The 12,636-nt window shown below is 42.6% G+C and overlaps 1 protein-coding gene across 3 annotated transcripts in view; it reads right to left on the reverse strand.

Annotated features, from left to right (window-relative positions):
- The window catches only part of LOC115412546 (spectrin beta chain, non-erythrocytic 1-like), a 33,464-nt gene that overhangs the window by 11,179 nt on the left and 9,649 nt on the right, over positions 1–12,636 (reverse strand). For all 3 annotated transcript variants that reach the window (XM_030125230.1, XM_030125148.1, XM_030125302.1), the window contains 12 exons: positions 9,122–9,295; positions 6,491–6,582; positions 4,907–4,987; positions 4,714–4,829; positions 4,469–4,581; positions 4,156–4,343; positions 3,944–4,061; positions 3,493–3,651; positions 2,479–2,781; positions 2,196–2,349; positions 1,245–2,115; positions 1,020–1,157 (listed from right to left, as the gene is read on the reverse strand). In XM_030125230.1, the coding sequence (XP_029981090.1) occupies positions 1,020–1,157; positions 1,245–2,115; positions 2,196–2,349; positions 2,479–2,781; positions 3,493–3,651; positions 3,944–4,061; positions 4,156–4,343; positions 4,469–4,581; positions 4,714–4,829; positions 4,907–4,987; positions 6,491–6,582; positions 9,122–9,295 (2,507 nt within the window). The remainder of the gene's footprint in view (positions 1–1,019; positions 1,158–1,244; positions 2,116–2,195; positions 2,350–2,478; positions 2,782–3,492; positions 3,652–3,943; positions 4,062–4,155; positions 4,344–4,468; positions 4,582–4,713; positions 4,830–4,906; positions 4,988–6,490; positions 6,583–9,121; positions 9,296–12,636) is intronic.

The raw sequence follows: 12,636 nt of genomic DNA on the forward strand, positions 1-12,636 counted from the left end.
AATACGATTTTTTTCAAATTCAAGACACCGGCATATGTTTTACTGGTGCACAAAATGAACCGTGCATTTACATCACTGTGCTCAAAGAACAAAACCAATACAGTGCATGAACTTATAACAAATTACATACCTTTTCACAAAGACATGATCTTTTTTAATATTACCACACTGAAATGGTTTTAATTTTTAACCTTATGTATTCTAATAATGAACTTATTGTATTTATGCTATCTATCATTTTTAACATTTTAACACACACCCATCACCTAATTTCCATCAGGCTACAATAATAATGACTATTTACTGCAAATCAGTGTGACTTCTGCTGTTGTGTATATGTATGTGTAGGCCGTCAGGTCAACCCGGTTTTCATTTCATCTCGCTCCAAACTTTCCGAACCACGCAATTTTGACATAAAAAAAAGATATTTGCATGTAGTGTATCAAAAAAAAAGTTCTCGTAATACTCCTTCAGTATTTTTGTGATCGTTGTTTTATTACGGCACTAGCTCGGCTTTAGCGTAATACGATTTCTCCATCAGCGACGGTGCGTCGGTTGTCACATGATTGTAACTGACCAGTGCGGTGACCGAAAAATGTAAACAAACGCTACACATGGCTGCCTCTGTGGTTAACAGGAAGTAGCAAAAGTCATAACAACGATGTGGAAAATACTCAAATAATTAATCGTCAGACGAGTGGAAGAGATTATAAACACTTCCGGATGTGTTGTAGTGCTGTAAGCAACAACAATACACCGCGTATATTGGATGTCAATCAGAGAAAGAGTCTCCGAAGCCGTTTGTTTATATACACAGACCTAGCCCGACACACACACCCAACTAATGAGTCGAGTGTGTGTCTTGACCTCCGCCGAACCCCTGAGACTGACTCACCGAACCCCTAGGGTTCGATCGAACCCAGGTTAAGAACCACTGTCTTAAAGTCTAATGAGAGGATCTTACAGAGTTCTGATAAGTTCGCAGGATAATTTTGTTTGATGTGAGCACCTGTTCATACCTGTTGTTTAGTTTGTCCTGCTGGGACTTGATGTCATTTTCGCTTGGGTGCCCATTATGGATCAGCTGCCGGGCGATCTGGTTCACCACAGCCACACGAGAAGCTTGGTTGTTCATCTCTGGCTCCAGACTTTCAAACCTGTCAAAAACAAGATCCACAGAAATGCAGATGATCCAGGTTAAAGATGCAGTATGTGAGGAGAGACGCACTAGCCTGAGGTCCTACCTGTGCTGTATGACCTCCAGATCTTCCAGTTTTTCAGGGATCTCCATGCTGTTCAGCCACTGCTCCTTTTCGTCAATCCACACCTCGCAGGCGTTAGCTTCACTGAACATCTTGTAGAGTGCCAGAGCATCCTGCAGTGCCTGCTTCCTCAGCTTCGTCAGCTCTGACACCTCCTTGTAGCGTTCCTCAATGCCAACCAGCCGCCCGTGCACTTCCTCGGACTCCGCCTCCTCTTTGGGGAGGGTGGTGGCCTGCTCATGGAGTGAGTCGATGACGGGTCGGTAGCTGGCCACCTCCGCTGCAGCATCCTTGTGTTTCCTCACCAGTGCCTGCGTGGAGAATTCATCGTGGCCTGTCTCTCCACTGGACACAATGCGCAGAGCATCCAGCGTCCAGGCGTCCACATCGTCTGCGTCGGCCTGGAACTGGTGCAGTGCCAGCGCCTCCTCCAGCTTCTGCTTCCTCACGGCTGCCAGCTGCTCCAGCTCCGCCCACTGAGCCTGCAGGTCTGCAATTCGCTCCTGGATCTTCACAGCACCGAAGTGTCCAGCCTGCACCATGGTCTGGCCTTCAGTGATGGTGTGCTGCAGGTGTCCGGCACGGCCACTCATCTCATCCTCCAGTGCCCTCTGTTGGCTGAGGAGGCGCAGCGCCCCTGTCAGGTCTTTCCCGTGCTCCAAAGATGACAGGATCTGCTCCTTCTCACGGATCCAGCCCTCCTCTTCCGCCATCTCCCAGAAGAACTTCCAGAGACGGCGGGACTCCTCCAGACGGGCACGGCGCTCTGCAGCGAGCTGGGTCAGCTCCTGGTAACAGAACTCCAGGTGGGCCACCCGGTCCTGGATCACCTGAGGGTCACATGGTTTGTAGCCTAAACAGAAGACACAGATGTCAGTCTGGAGGCTTTCAGACACATTTAATCTGAACTCATCTGAAGTTGCTGCTGCTCACCACTGTCGTTTACTGAGAACTTGTTGGCATTGGTGGAAACCGCCTTCACTCTGTCGGCCTGGATGCCAATGTCTGCCTCCACCAGGGTGTGTTTCTGCAGCAGGTCCTCCACACCCAGTAAGTGTTTCCCATAGTCCTGAGACAGCAGCAGCATCTACTTGCCAAAAACACAGATCTCACGATCACAGGAGCTGATATTCTCATCTCCATCTTTGAACAGGGTGGATGTAGATCATTAGTGATCAAACTGGAATTTGCAACTAAAGTGTTTGTGTCTTCATACCTTCATCTCGTCCATCCAGTCCATGATGTAGAGCATCTCCTGGAAGACCCTCTGCAGGCCCAGGTTCATCTCCAGCCTCTGTCTGCGGGCCTTCAGCAGCTCCAGGAGATACTCCCACAGCCGGATAACGTTGTCCTTCCGGGCGGCGATGCGTTTAATGTCATGGTAATGCTCTACCTCCAGCTCCTTCGCCACGGCAACCACGGCCTGCACACGCTCCTCGTATGCCGCAATGTCTGTCTCGATGGCCTCATGTTTCTTTGTGGCTGCCTCGACAGCCTGGAGGTCAAAACCAAAGTTGTCCTGGAGAAGAAAAGATGAATGGGTAACGAGTTCATCAAATGTTGTTGAAAATGAAATTAAAATTTATTTAGAAAATGTAAAGAAGAAGAAAACTAAGACTTGTAAATATATATATATATATATATATATATATATATATATATATATATATATATGTGTGTATGTATATGAGGGCCGTTCAATAAGTTCATGGCCTCACCCAGAACAGAACAACACAGACTGATAATTTATATTTTATTTTTCAACATAATCTCCATTTACAGCAATGCACTTGGTCCATCGATGTTCAAGCATCACTATCCCATCACGAAAGAATGTAACATCCTGTATTATAACAACCAGTATTTCTGGGTGAGGCCATGAACTTATTGAACAGCCCTCGTATATATATATATATATATATATATATATATATATATATATATATATATATATATATATATGTACAGAATATACTGCAATTCTAATTTAATTTTAATACATATTTTAATATATTTTTGTTATTTTCAGTTTCATTTTAGGTGGACTTAAATAAATTTTGTAGTTAGTTGACTGTTTTTACCATCTATGTCAAAAGCTTTATGACTTTTCTGAAGCTGTAATCCTTATTTGAGGAATTCTTAGCAAGTCTAATCATTGCGGTTAACTTCACTTGTTTTTTAGTCTGAATCTTCTGATCAAGGGTGGTCCCCTGATGATGCATGTTCTCACCTGCGATACAAGCCTCTGATTTTCACTGAGCCATGTCTCCCTCATCGCTGCCTTACGGTCAAAGCGTCGAGCCAGTTGTTCCAGTTTCTCCTGACGAATCAGCTCCGTCCTCAGGGCCAGTTCCCTCTCATGCTCTGCCTTCTCCAGTCGCTCCCAGGCCTGCAGAGAAACCCACCATCAACATATTATGAACACACCATCACCTCGCCATGAACATGCCCTCAACACGTCATCAGTACAGGTTTCTGCTGTCATTACACTGTTGTTCCGACTGTTCTCCAACACTAAACTGTTCTACTACACAGATGTAAAATCTGTTTATAAAGACATGTTCAACACAATAGAAAAGAACATTTTAAAATTAATCAATGGAAACAGTTCTTCGGTTCCAATACAAATATAAACAGTAAAATACAAGGTTTCCAACTCCACCTCTACTGCTGCTTCTAACCTTGTTGATGTCAGAGATGAGTTTTCCCTCCCGTGGCATGTAAACCTTCTGGTTATTGGCTCTCATTTTGCTTTGGATGGTGAAGAGAAGGACCTCGAGGTTCCCCTTCTCTGTGAACCTGAAGAAAAGAACAGACAGAGGCTCATCAGAGTTGGACACATCAGACACAGGAGAGAGGTGAATCAGGGGCTGGAGGTGGAGGAGATGCTGACTTTGGAGGTTTCTCCACAGTGCGATAGGTGTTGAAGGCCTGGAGCTGCTGCTGGACGCCCACCAAAGAGTTAGCAAACTTCCTGTTGTTGAGGATGATGATGGTCTGCTCGATCCACTCCAGCAGGTCTGAAGCCAGAGACTCATATTTCTCGATCATCTTCTCTGTCTCAATGGCATTGTCCAGAACCTGAACAGATTAATTTGTGTTACATGAAAACCCCATGCTGACTTGTAGGTCCAGAAACCCAGATGAATGGATGATGTTTTGTGTTTTTCTGAGACCAAGAGCTGTGAGTGTTGACGCTGACAGACCTTTCCAATTCTTTTACCCTCCACCTTCAGGGCCTTCATTTTGGAGAAGTAGTGGTAATATGTGACCACGTAAGTGATGACAGACTTCTCATCAGGATGGTCAACACTGATGTCTGCAACACACAAACACCTGAGTCGCTCATGGATTTAACACTGGATTCCTTCATTACAGCTGAGAACCACGCGGTGGACATTGATTAAAAGCCCTATTTTAATTAAATACATGTTAAACAGGGTCTCCTCACCCTCTGGGTCCAGCAGCTTGGTGAGGCCCAGGTGTTGCTCTGCCAGGTTAAAGGCATTCTGCAGGTTGTAGTGAGCGTTGGATTTCTTCAATTTGTCAAAGTCAATCAGATCAGGCCTGAAAGAAACAGATTCTTTTAATAACAACAGCTGTACAGTGTCTGTGTTGTCAGTATTTCCTGGAAGGTGCCATACCGGTGTTTGTGGATGAGGGCGTTGAAGGCCATGCCATCTCTCCAGCTTGTGCTGAAGTTGTGGATGTTCACGTTTGGATACCTGACGACAAAACACAATGATCAGGAAACACAGAGACCTGCTGCAACCGATCTTCATTAAATTACATGAGAAGCCGACATAGCGAAATCTGGTCGCTATGGAGATGAGGTGAGGTCATGGATGTGTTAAAGTGTATGCTTATGACATTAATTGTGCTTTGTGTATTACTTATAAGCGTGAGAGGCACAAATTCAGAAAAATTCCTATAAATGCACCACACTGGACATATTTATTATGTGAATTACGTGCTTGGGCAGAACCAGTGAGGAGCAGCTATTGCCAGCCGTAAGTAACGTACCCACATTGTTTCCAGGTGATCAGTATGAGTAAACAAGTAGCAGTCAGTGAGCACAATGAGTGGTAAACACGTGTTCACACTTGTTGTTTGTACAGTTGTAAGTCCTAGAGACGTGACCCTGCACTGGCCGATAATGTGTCGTCTCAGACTGGTGTAGGCTGAATGGGGTCAGTGACCAATCCACCACAGCCCAGGTAATCAGACAATACAATGACTCTGCATCACTACCAGTGCTGGAACACCCTGTGAAGGAGATAACATGTCTCTGACCATGTCTGACTGATGGAGCAGTGACTTTATACTCGTGTGTAGTTGACAACAGGCTATAATGTAAGTTGCCTGACAGAACCACTGGTATTATACATGACCCTCTGAAATAGCTAGCAATGAAAATTCACTACAGGCACCCTTTAAGGAAATGGACAAGAGACGCCAGTGGACACACCACCATGAAACATAACAATAGAAGGGACGTCTGTAAAACTGACGAGACACACTCTAGGGCTGGATCAGTGTTAAGGCTGAACCAATACCATGCTTCCACTGAGCAGACACTTACAGGTGGAACATAATGACACTCCGGTCCACTTGGAACAGAATGATCAGGAGCAAATCAACTATCGCCAGTGCTGACTCAACTCTGATAGTCTAAACATAAAACTAATTTTAATCCTTTATACTGTACAGTAAAACTAACCCTAACCATTTACACTGTAGAGTAAAACTAACTCTATGCAGGGCTAAACGTTGATTGATTGGAACTGAAGATGTTTACACTAAATCAGATCAGAGTTAAATACTTGATGAGGACTCATACAGTTCCACATCTTTACTTCAGTCATTTACATTTGAGGTTGTGAATCTAGTTCATGTATAGTTTAGGATGTTATAGTTAATTCACATAAAATATCATTTCCTGTGAACAGTGAATTTGGCAAACCAGGAACCACAGCATCAGGCGAGATGACAGTTTATGGTTTTAGAGCATCAGAGTCAAAATTCTAGTTCAACACTGTCGTCACTTTGATCCAAAAGACACAGAAACTAAAAGTGTGCAGAGTTAACGAATGAGGGCAGATGTCAGCAAGTCGGTGTTTGGTTGAATGATGTGTCCCCTGTTGACCAAACCCAGGAGATGTGGTGTGGACTGGTTGGGCCCAGATTGGACTGTGGTCCAGTTTGGGGGGGGGTGCAGAGTGTCTCACCCAGCCGTCTTCATCTGACACCAGAGCAGCAGTGCGTCTTTGGCTGACCTCTTCTCTTTGTTGTCCTCCGTCTCCACACTGATGTCCTGAATCTGAGACAGAGATACAAGTCAAACACCGCCAGCAGGAGGCAGCACTGACCCTCAAACACCACCACAACATCTCTACATTAACCTCAAACATGTGGAAAGAACGAAGAAAATGAGTCTGTATAGAAAGAATGAAAATATTAGAAAAGTAAAGAAAGTGATCATTACTATAAACCCAAGTCAAGATGCAAAAAAGAAAAGTATATCTCTATATATACAGTTATGTCTACATTAAAAATACATATTTCATATAAAATCAGGAAAAATCCATTTGGAACAGAGTTCAAACCACAAACAAAACAGAAAACAGAAGGTAATGAAATGAAATAAATAACCAATAAAGCTCCAATCAAAACATACATCACTCTATTCATTGATAATTAGAGCTTTGGTTCCATGTTGGTTTTTTTTGTATTGCTCCAATATGATGAAAGCAAGAAATAAATTACTTCCTAGTAACATACAGAAATTATTGAAGGATGGAGAGGATGGGTATGACTACAGACATAACTAAATATGAAACAACGTTTCGACAGAACAAATCTTAACAAGATGTGCATTTCACGTTGCGAAGTGGTTTTGTGGAATAGAATGGAACTAAATATCAAACAGTGTGAAAACATCATAAAATTAAAAATGTATAAAAACCTTATTTTCCAGTGAAATGATAACAATGAACGGGAGTATAACAGTAATACTTACTGATTGAGTGTTACAATTTTTTTTCCCTTTTTTGTAATTTAATGACTGACCAATTCTTTTTTATGGACTGTATACATTAGCTGATTAGCCAAGTCACGTAAAATTGGGGTTAGAAAATTTACACTCGGCTTCTTTCTATTCCTTTTCAGACATAAAGTATTGTTAAAGAGCCACAATGAAATAGTTATATATTGTGTGACATTTGTCTTTTTTGGTTGACTTATTTCCTTCAATATATTGGAGTGTCCTGTTTAAATTGGTGATTTCTTTTGCCTACATATGTTTGAAATAAAGTCTATCTATCTATCTATCTATCTATCTATCTATCTATCTATCTATCTATCTATCTATCTATCTACCTACCTATTATTCTGATTATTGAAATGTTAGATTTCCCGCTCTGAATCCTCCAAAGTGTCAAAGATCAAACATATTAGAGTTATTTGTATAAAACAGAGTTCCACATTTCCAAAACTTTAGACAGTTTTACTTTTCTTCATGACTTTTACTGAAACTAACTCCACATTAACATTAGTATAGTCATTCAGCTAATTTGGACACAACTAGCAATGACAACTAATCTCTAATAGTTCCTGGCTTTTAATTTCAGTCACTTTTTACTAGTTACTGTTTCTATTTGTATTTCAGGATAAAATACCTGAATGACAATGCTCAGTAGAGGAATTTGCAGAGGTCAAAGGTTGCTCCAGGATAGTGTGATGTCTCCATGACGACATGGAACAGAAGTTATCAAGACTTTAACCCGTGAGGTTAATAACTGACAGCGACCCGGCCAATCAGAGGCCAGTTACTGGGTAAAGTCCTGGTGTGGGGGGCGGGGCTCTGAGCTGCAGGTGGGAAACGTGTCAAACCAAGTAAAGTCAGAGGAAAGATAAAGACGAAGATAAATGACCACAAGAAATAATAAACCCGAGTATGCTGAGGAGTTTGTCAGTGATAGACTGATGGTGAAAGGAAACTCAGTTCAGATGAAAATCCACCTCTACATGATAACACACTCTTAAAAGATAAAATGTATGACAATTATTACAGGCAAGAAGCCCCTCGCTGTTTGTCTTTATACATGATTACTATGGTGATAACTTCCACTTTGGTCAGTGAAGTCACAGACTCTGACATTGACATTTCAGTTAGAGTCTTCTGCTTCTCAGGTTCCTTCTGGTTCTCAGTCGGTTCCTCAGATCATTAAACCTTTCCAGTGTGAGTTACAGTAGACTGGTGTGAAGGCTGATGCACATGTTCTGTAGATTTAGTGTAAACCATTTAAAGTGGTGGATGTAAACAGTGAATTTTAGTGGATTCCAACAGAATAGTCTGATTTCTTATTGGTTTAATGATCAGTTGGATGGAACTCCTGTCACTCCTGTCCTGTCAAGGTTCATAGTTCATATTGTGTCACTGGACTTTGGCCCAAACATCATCTGAAAGAGGACGAATGCAGCTCCATCAATGGTAAATATGACGAAACTGGATGGAAACGGACCCAGAGGAACAGCAGAATGAACAGAAAAGAGTTCATCCAATACACAACCATTATAAAATCAGAAACAGATACAGAAAAGCATTAGAGTGTGATTTGATAAATACTGGACTAGATCCACAACAAGAAGGTCTTGAGTCTGGAGACCAGGTTAAAGTCTGCACCAGGATTATACAATAACGTATGAAGAGGGCGGGTGTGAAAAGTTTAATGGTATCTTCCAATGTGAATGCAGATCTGTACTTTTGTGGAATACTGACTCAGTTCTGCCTCAACAGCTTCTGCATCAACTACATGAAACCATCTTGTCTGTTCATCTGACCTGAACATGCCTTTTACCTGGAAGCGAAGAATGATGGTCCAGATCAGGCCCAGCGTGAGGCGGTGGTTTCCATCCACGATGTCATGTGACCCCATGTTCTCCAGATGAACTCGCTGCTCCTTGAGGAACTGCAGAGCTTTGTCCACATTCTCCAGACAATGGATCCGCATCCGGCCTTTGGTTGGCTTCGGCTGATGGACCAAAAAGAAAGACAAGGTACAGACAGAGGGTTGTGATTGGTCAGATGGAGTCAGCGTTTACATATGAATACATGAAAATATGAGTCAGTTTTACTCATTCTGTTCCAAACTGAGTAAAATTAGCTCAAGTATGTGAGTGTTAATATCTGTGCAAATTCTCCAAAGGAAAAGGAAAGGAGCTTAAAGGCTTCCTTTAGTGTCTCCATCAGCAACCGATCCACTGGACCATCCTTTACCAAAGGAGAGGACACAACAACATCCCACAATGCACTGCAGCGGCGAATTGGGCCGATCTGACTGTGGACGAATGCAGACGATCATCATGTTTTATCACAGCTGTCGAATACAACCATATGTTCTGTACTTAAAAGCTATACCTACCGATGTGGCATTTCTCACTGCACTTAGTAATAGTTTGAACATGAACAACCCACCTCCCTCCAAAGCCCCGTCCCCGTCCCCTTCCCTCTGCCTGAGCTCTGAGGCTCCCCTCCTCTCACCTGATGTGCGATGGAAATGGAGGAGGAAGCAGAGGTGGAGGTCTGGTCCGTTTTGGCATGTCCGCGGACCTCTCCCTCAGTAATCAGATACATCATCCACCTGCCGCGGGCCCGCGGCTCCTGTTTCATCAGTAGACCCTGTATTTAAGGTTCTGGTGTGTGCAGCGCTGGGTCAGTGTCTTCACTGTAGTGCCCAGGGGATGGACGCGCGCACTGTGAACGCGCAGCCTCCGCGAATTTTATGTGGACATTTGAAGTTTCACAGTCCATACATTTATCATCCTACATCATCTTACATTGTGTGACACCATGTAATTGTACCTGTATGAGTCCCACCGTCATAAAAGCTGACCTTTATGCAGACCTGTTTATGTTTATGTTTATGCATTTGGCAGACGCTTTTTTCCAAAGCAACTTACAGGGGAAAACCAATCAAATCACTCAATCAATCAAATTTTATTTATATAGCGCCAGATCACAAAAAAGTTATCTCATGACACTTTATATATAGAGTTGGTCAAAACCAGGCTCTAAGCCAATTTACAGAAACCCAACAGAATCCTCCAGGAGCAAACACTTGTGACTGGTGACAGTGGCGAGGAAAAACTTCCCTTTAACAGACAGAAACCTCGAGCAGACCCAGACTCCTGGAGGATGACTGTCTGCCTTGACCATGGCCTTGTTTAGTCCAGTACAGCTGACTTCCAGACTTTTATCTCCATCATTCATTCATCAGACTCCTGTTTGTGCCCCTCAGTTGTCGTTTCTGTTCATAAATCCGTTTTTTCCCTTCCACATGTGCATGTCAGTTCTATCCATACACATCCTTAGACAGTAGACTGTGGTCAGTGACAGGAGAAGCAGTGCCAGTGAAGCGTCATATTCAGAGGTACACATATCGGATGTGAGACGGCGATAATGGATCAGATGCTGTACGGCCGTACTGGATAATTGACAGGAGGCTCAGCCAGGTTCGGCCAATTATTTCATTCAGACCGAATAAAATGATTGGTCAGACTTTTATCAGAAATATATGAGAATTAAACATTTTTGAGTTTCAATACCTGGTGGATTTCTTTTACATTTTAGTTTGACACACACTTATTAGGAGCATTTTGAGATGACAAAAGAAAAGTGTAAAAATGCCACATCATACGGTATAGCTTTAACACTGGTTGGTGTAAAAGGTGACATTGATGCAGCAGAACCTGGGCTCAGGTTGGATGAGGTAGACCTTCACAGCCTGTGGTTCTGTCATCATTAATGTTCATCTCCTTCATCACAGACGCCTTCATAAAACTGAAATGGGATCAGTGAACTGGATCTTCAGGAGGAGAAATGACGGAATCAGGATCTGGAGGAGGTCGATCTGAGCTTCAATGTCAGTAGACATGGAAGCAGATGATGTTTAATTCGACAGGTGAAATTAACAATGAGCACATGGAGGTCAGTAGATTCAGACACATCATTTAGATCTTTATGCTCATCGTCCATAGATTGATTTTTGCACCAAATGGTCTGGATTCAGGCTCCATATTGACAGATAGGACTGGACAGGACAATGAGTGGGACTGACTATTAGCTATCAGCTTTAGCTTTTATTTAGTCCTATTTCTGTTCCAACCTTGGTAATGAAGTCATATTTTCATTGCCATGTTTATATCCTGGATTAAAGACCATACTAAGAACACGTCAGGGGAAGTATCCAACATGTGGTTTATGTTGTTCAGCTTCACAAACAGTGTAGCTTTACCACCATCGACCAACATAACATTTGCCTGGTGTTCGAACACTCATATGCTCTTTTCCTATGTCCTTATTAAGTTTCCTTCACACCTCAATATTGCTCTGCGCTCATGGATGTATGACTTCTATCTGAAATTAAAACACTGAGTAAAAAAAAAAAACTTTCACACTATGTTATGGTCAAAGGTCAGAGATCAATTCACTTCTGAGTATTTCAGGTTCATTGTGTGAAGGTGGACATTACATGATAAGTAGAGATGGCAGGTTTCAGATCTGAGCCAGTGTTTCCTCCACAGGATGTGGATAAAAGCGACATTCCTTCAGGCCCCTGAATACAGCACAGGAAGTCAGACAGAACAGTGAAGTGTCCTTGGACTTCAGGAAGACCCAGACTCACATCTGAACCAGACATTAATGTGTGTACAGATGAAAACAGGAAGGAGGACACACCTGGACCAGGTATCACACTGGATTCCTGTCTTTTATTTACTGTAAATCCACAGTAACATGTCTTTGTCTGAATTCAGTGTCTTCCACTGAATAAACGTGACAGGACAGATCAGACGTGATCACCTTCTACATCAACATCAGCAGAAACCTGTCCAGCCTTTGAAACCAACCACATTCTGCCCTTCAGCTGGTGTGAATGAAAGTAAAACCAGCGCAAAATAGTGTGTATACCAGATCGTATCAGTTTCATTTGATGTTCTGTCAGTTTCACTCTGCGTTGGTGTTATGTCCTGAGTGCATTAAATGTGCATAAATTGTGTTCACAGCAAGGATGAATCGAATAAAACAGCCTACAAACAGTAAGGTTTTGACACTGACAGAACATTCCACATCCAGTGGAAGTGGAATTAACAGTAACAGGACGGCTAATGGATGCTAATGTTAGCATTGGGTCACAGAGGAACCAGATGTAACCTCAGGTCTAGAAGTACACACTTTATCCATCTCCATGGAAACTGGAGGCAGCTGTCGGTGCCTGTCAGAGCCTGGTTCCTCAGATACAAAATGTCTCATCAGATCCACTCACATATTACAGACACTTAACCATGAAGTGGACTTTTTGGACATTTTTATTTT

Source organism: Sphaeramia orbicularis, chromosome 1 (assembly GCF_902148855.1).
Source record: "Sphaeramia orbicularis chromosome 1, fSphaOr1.1, whole genome shotgun sequence".
Classification (NCBI taxonomy): Eukaryota; Metazoa; Chordata; class Actinopteri; order Kurtiformes; family Apogonidae; genus Sphaeramia; species Sphaeramia orbicularis.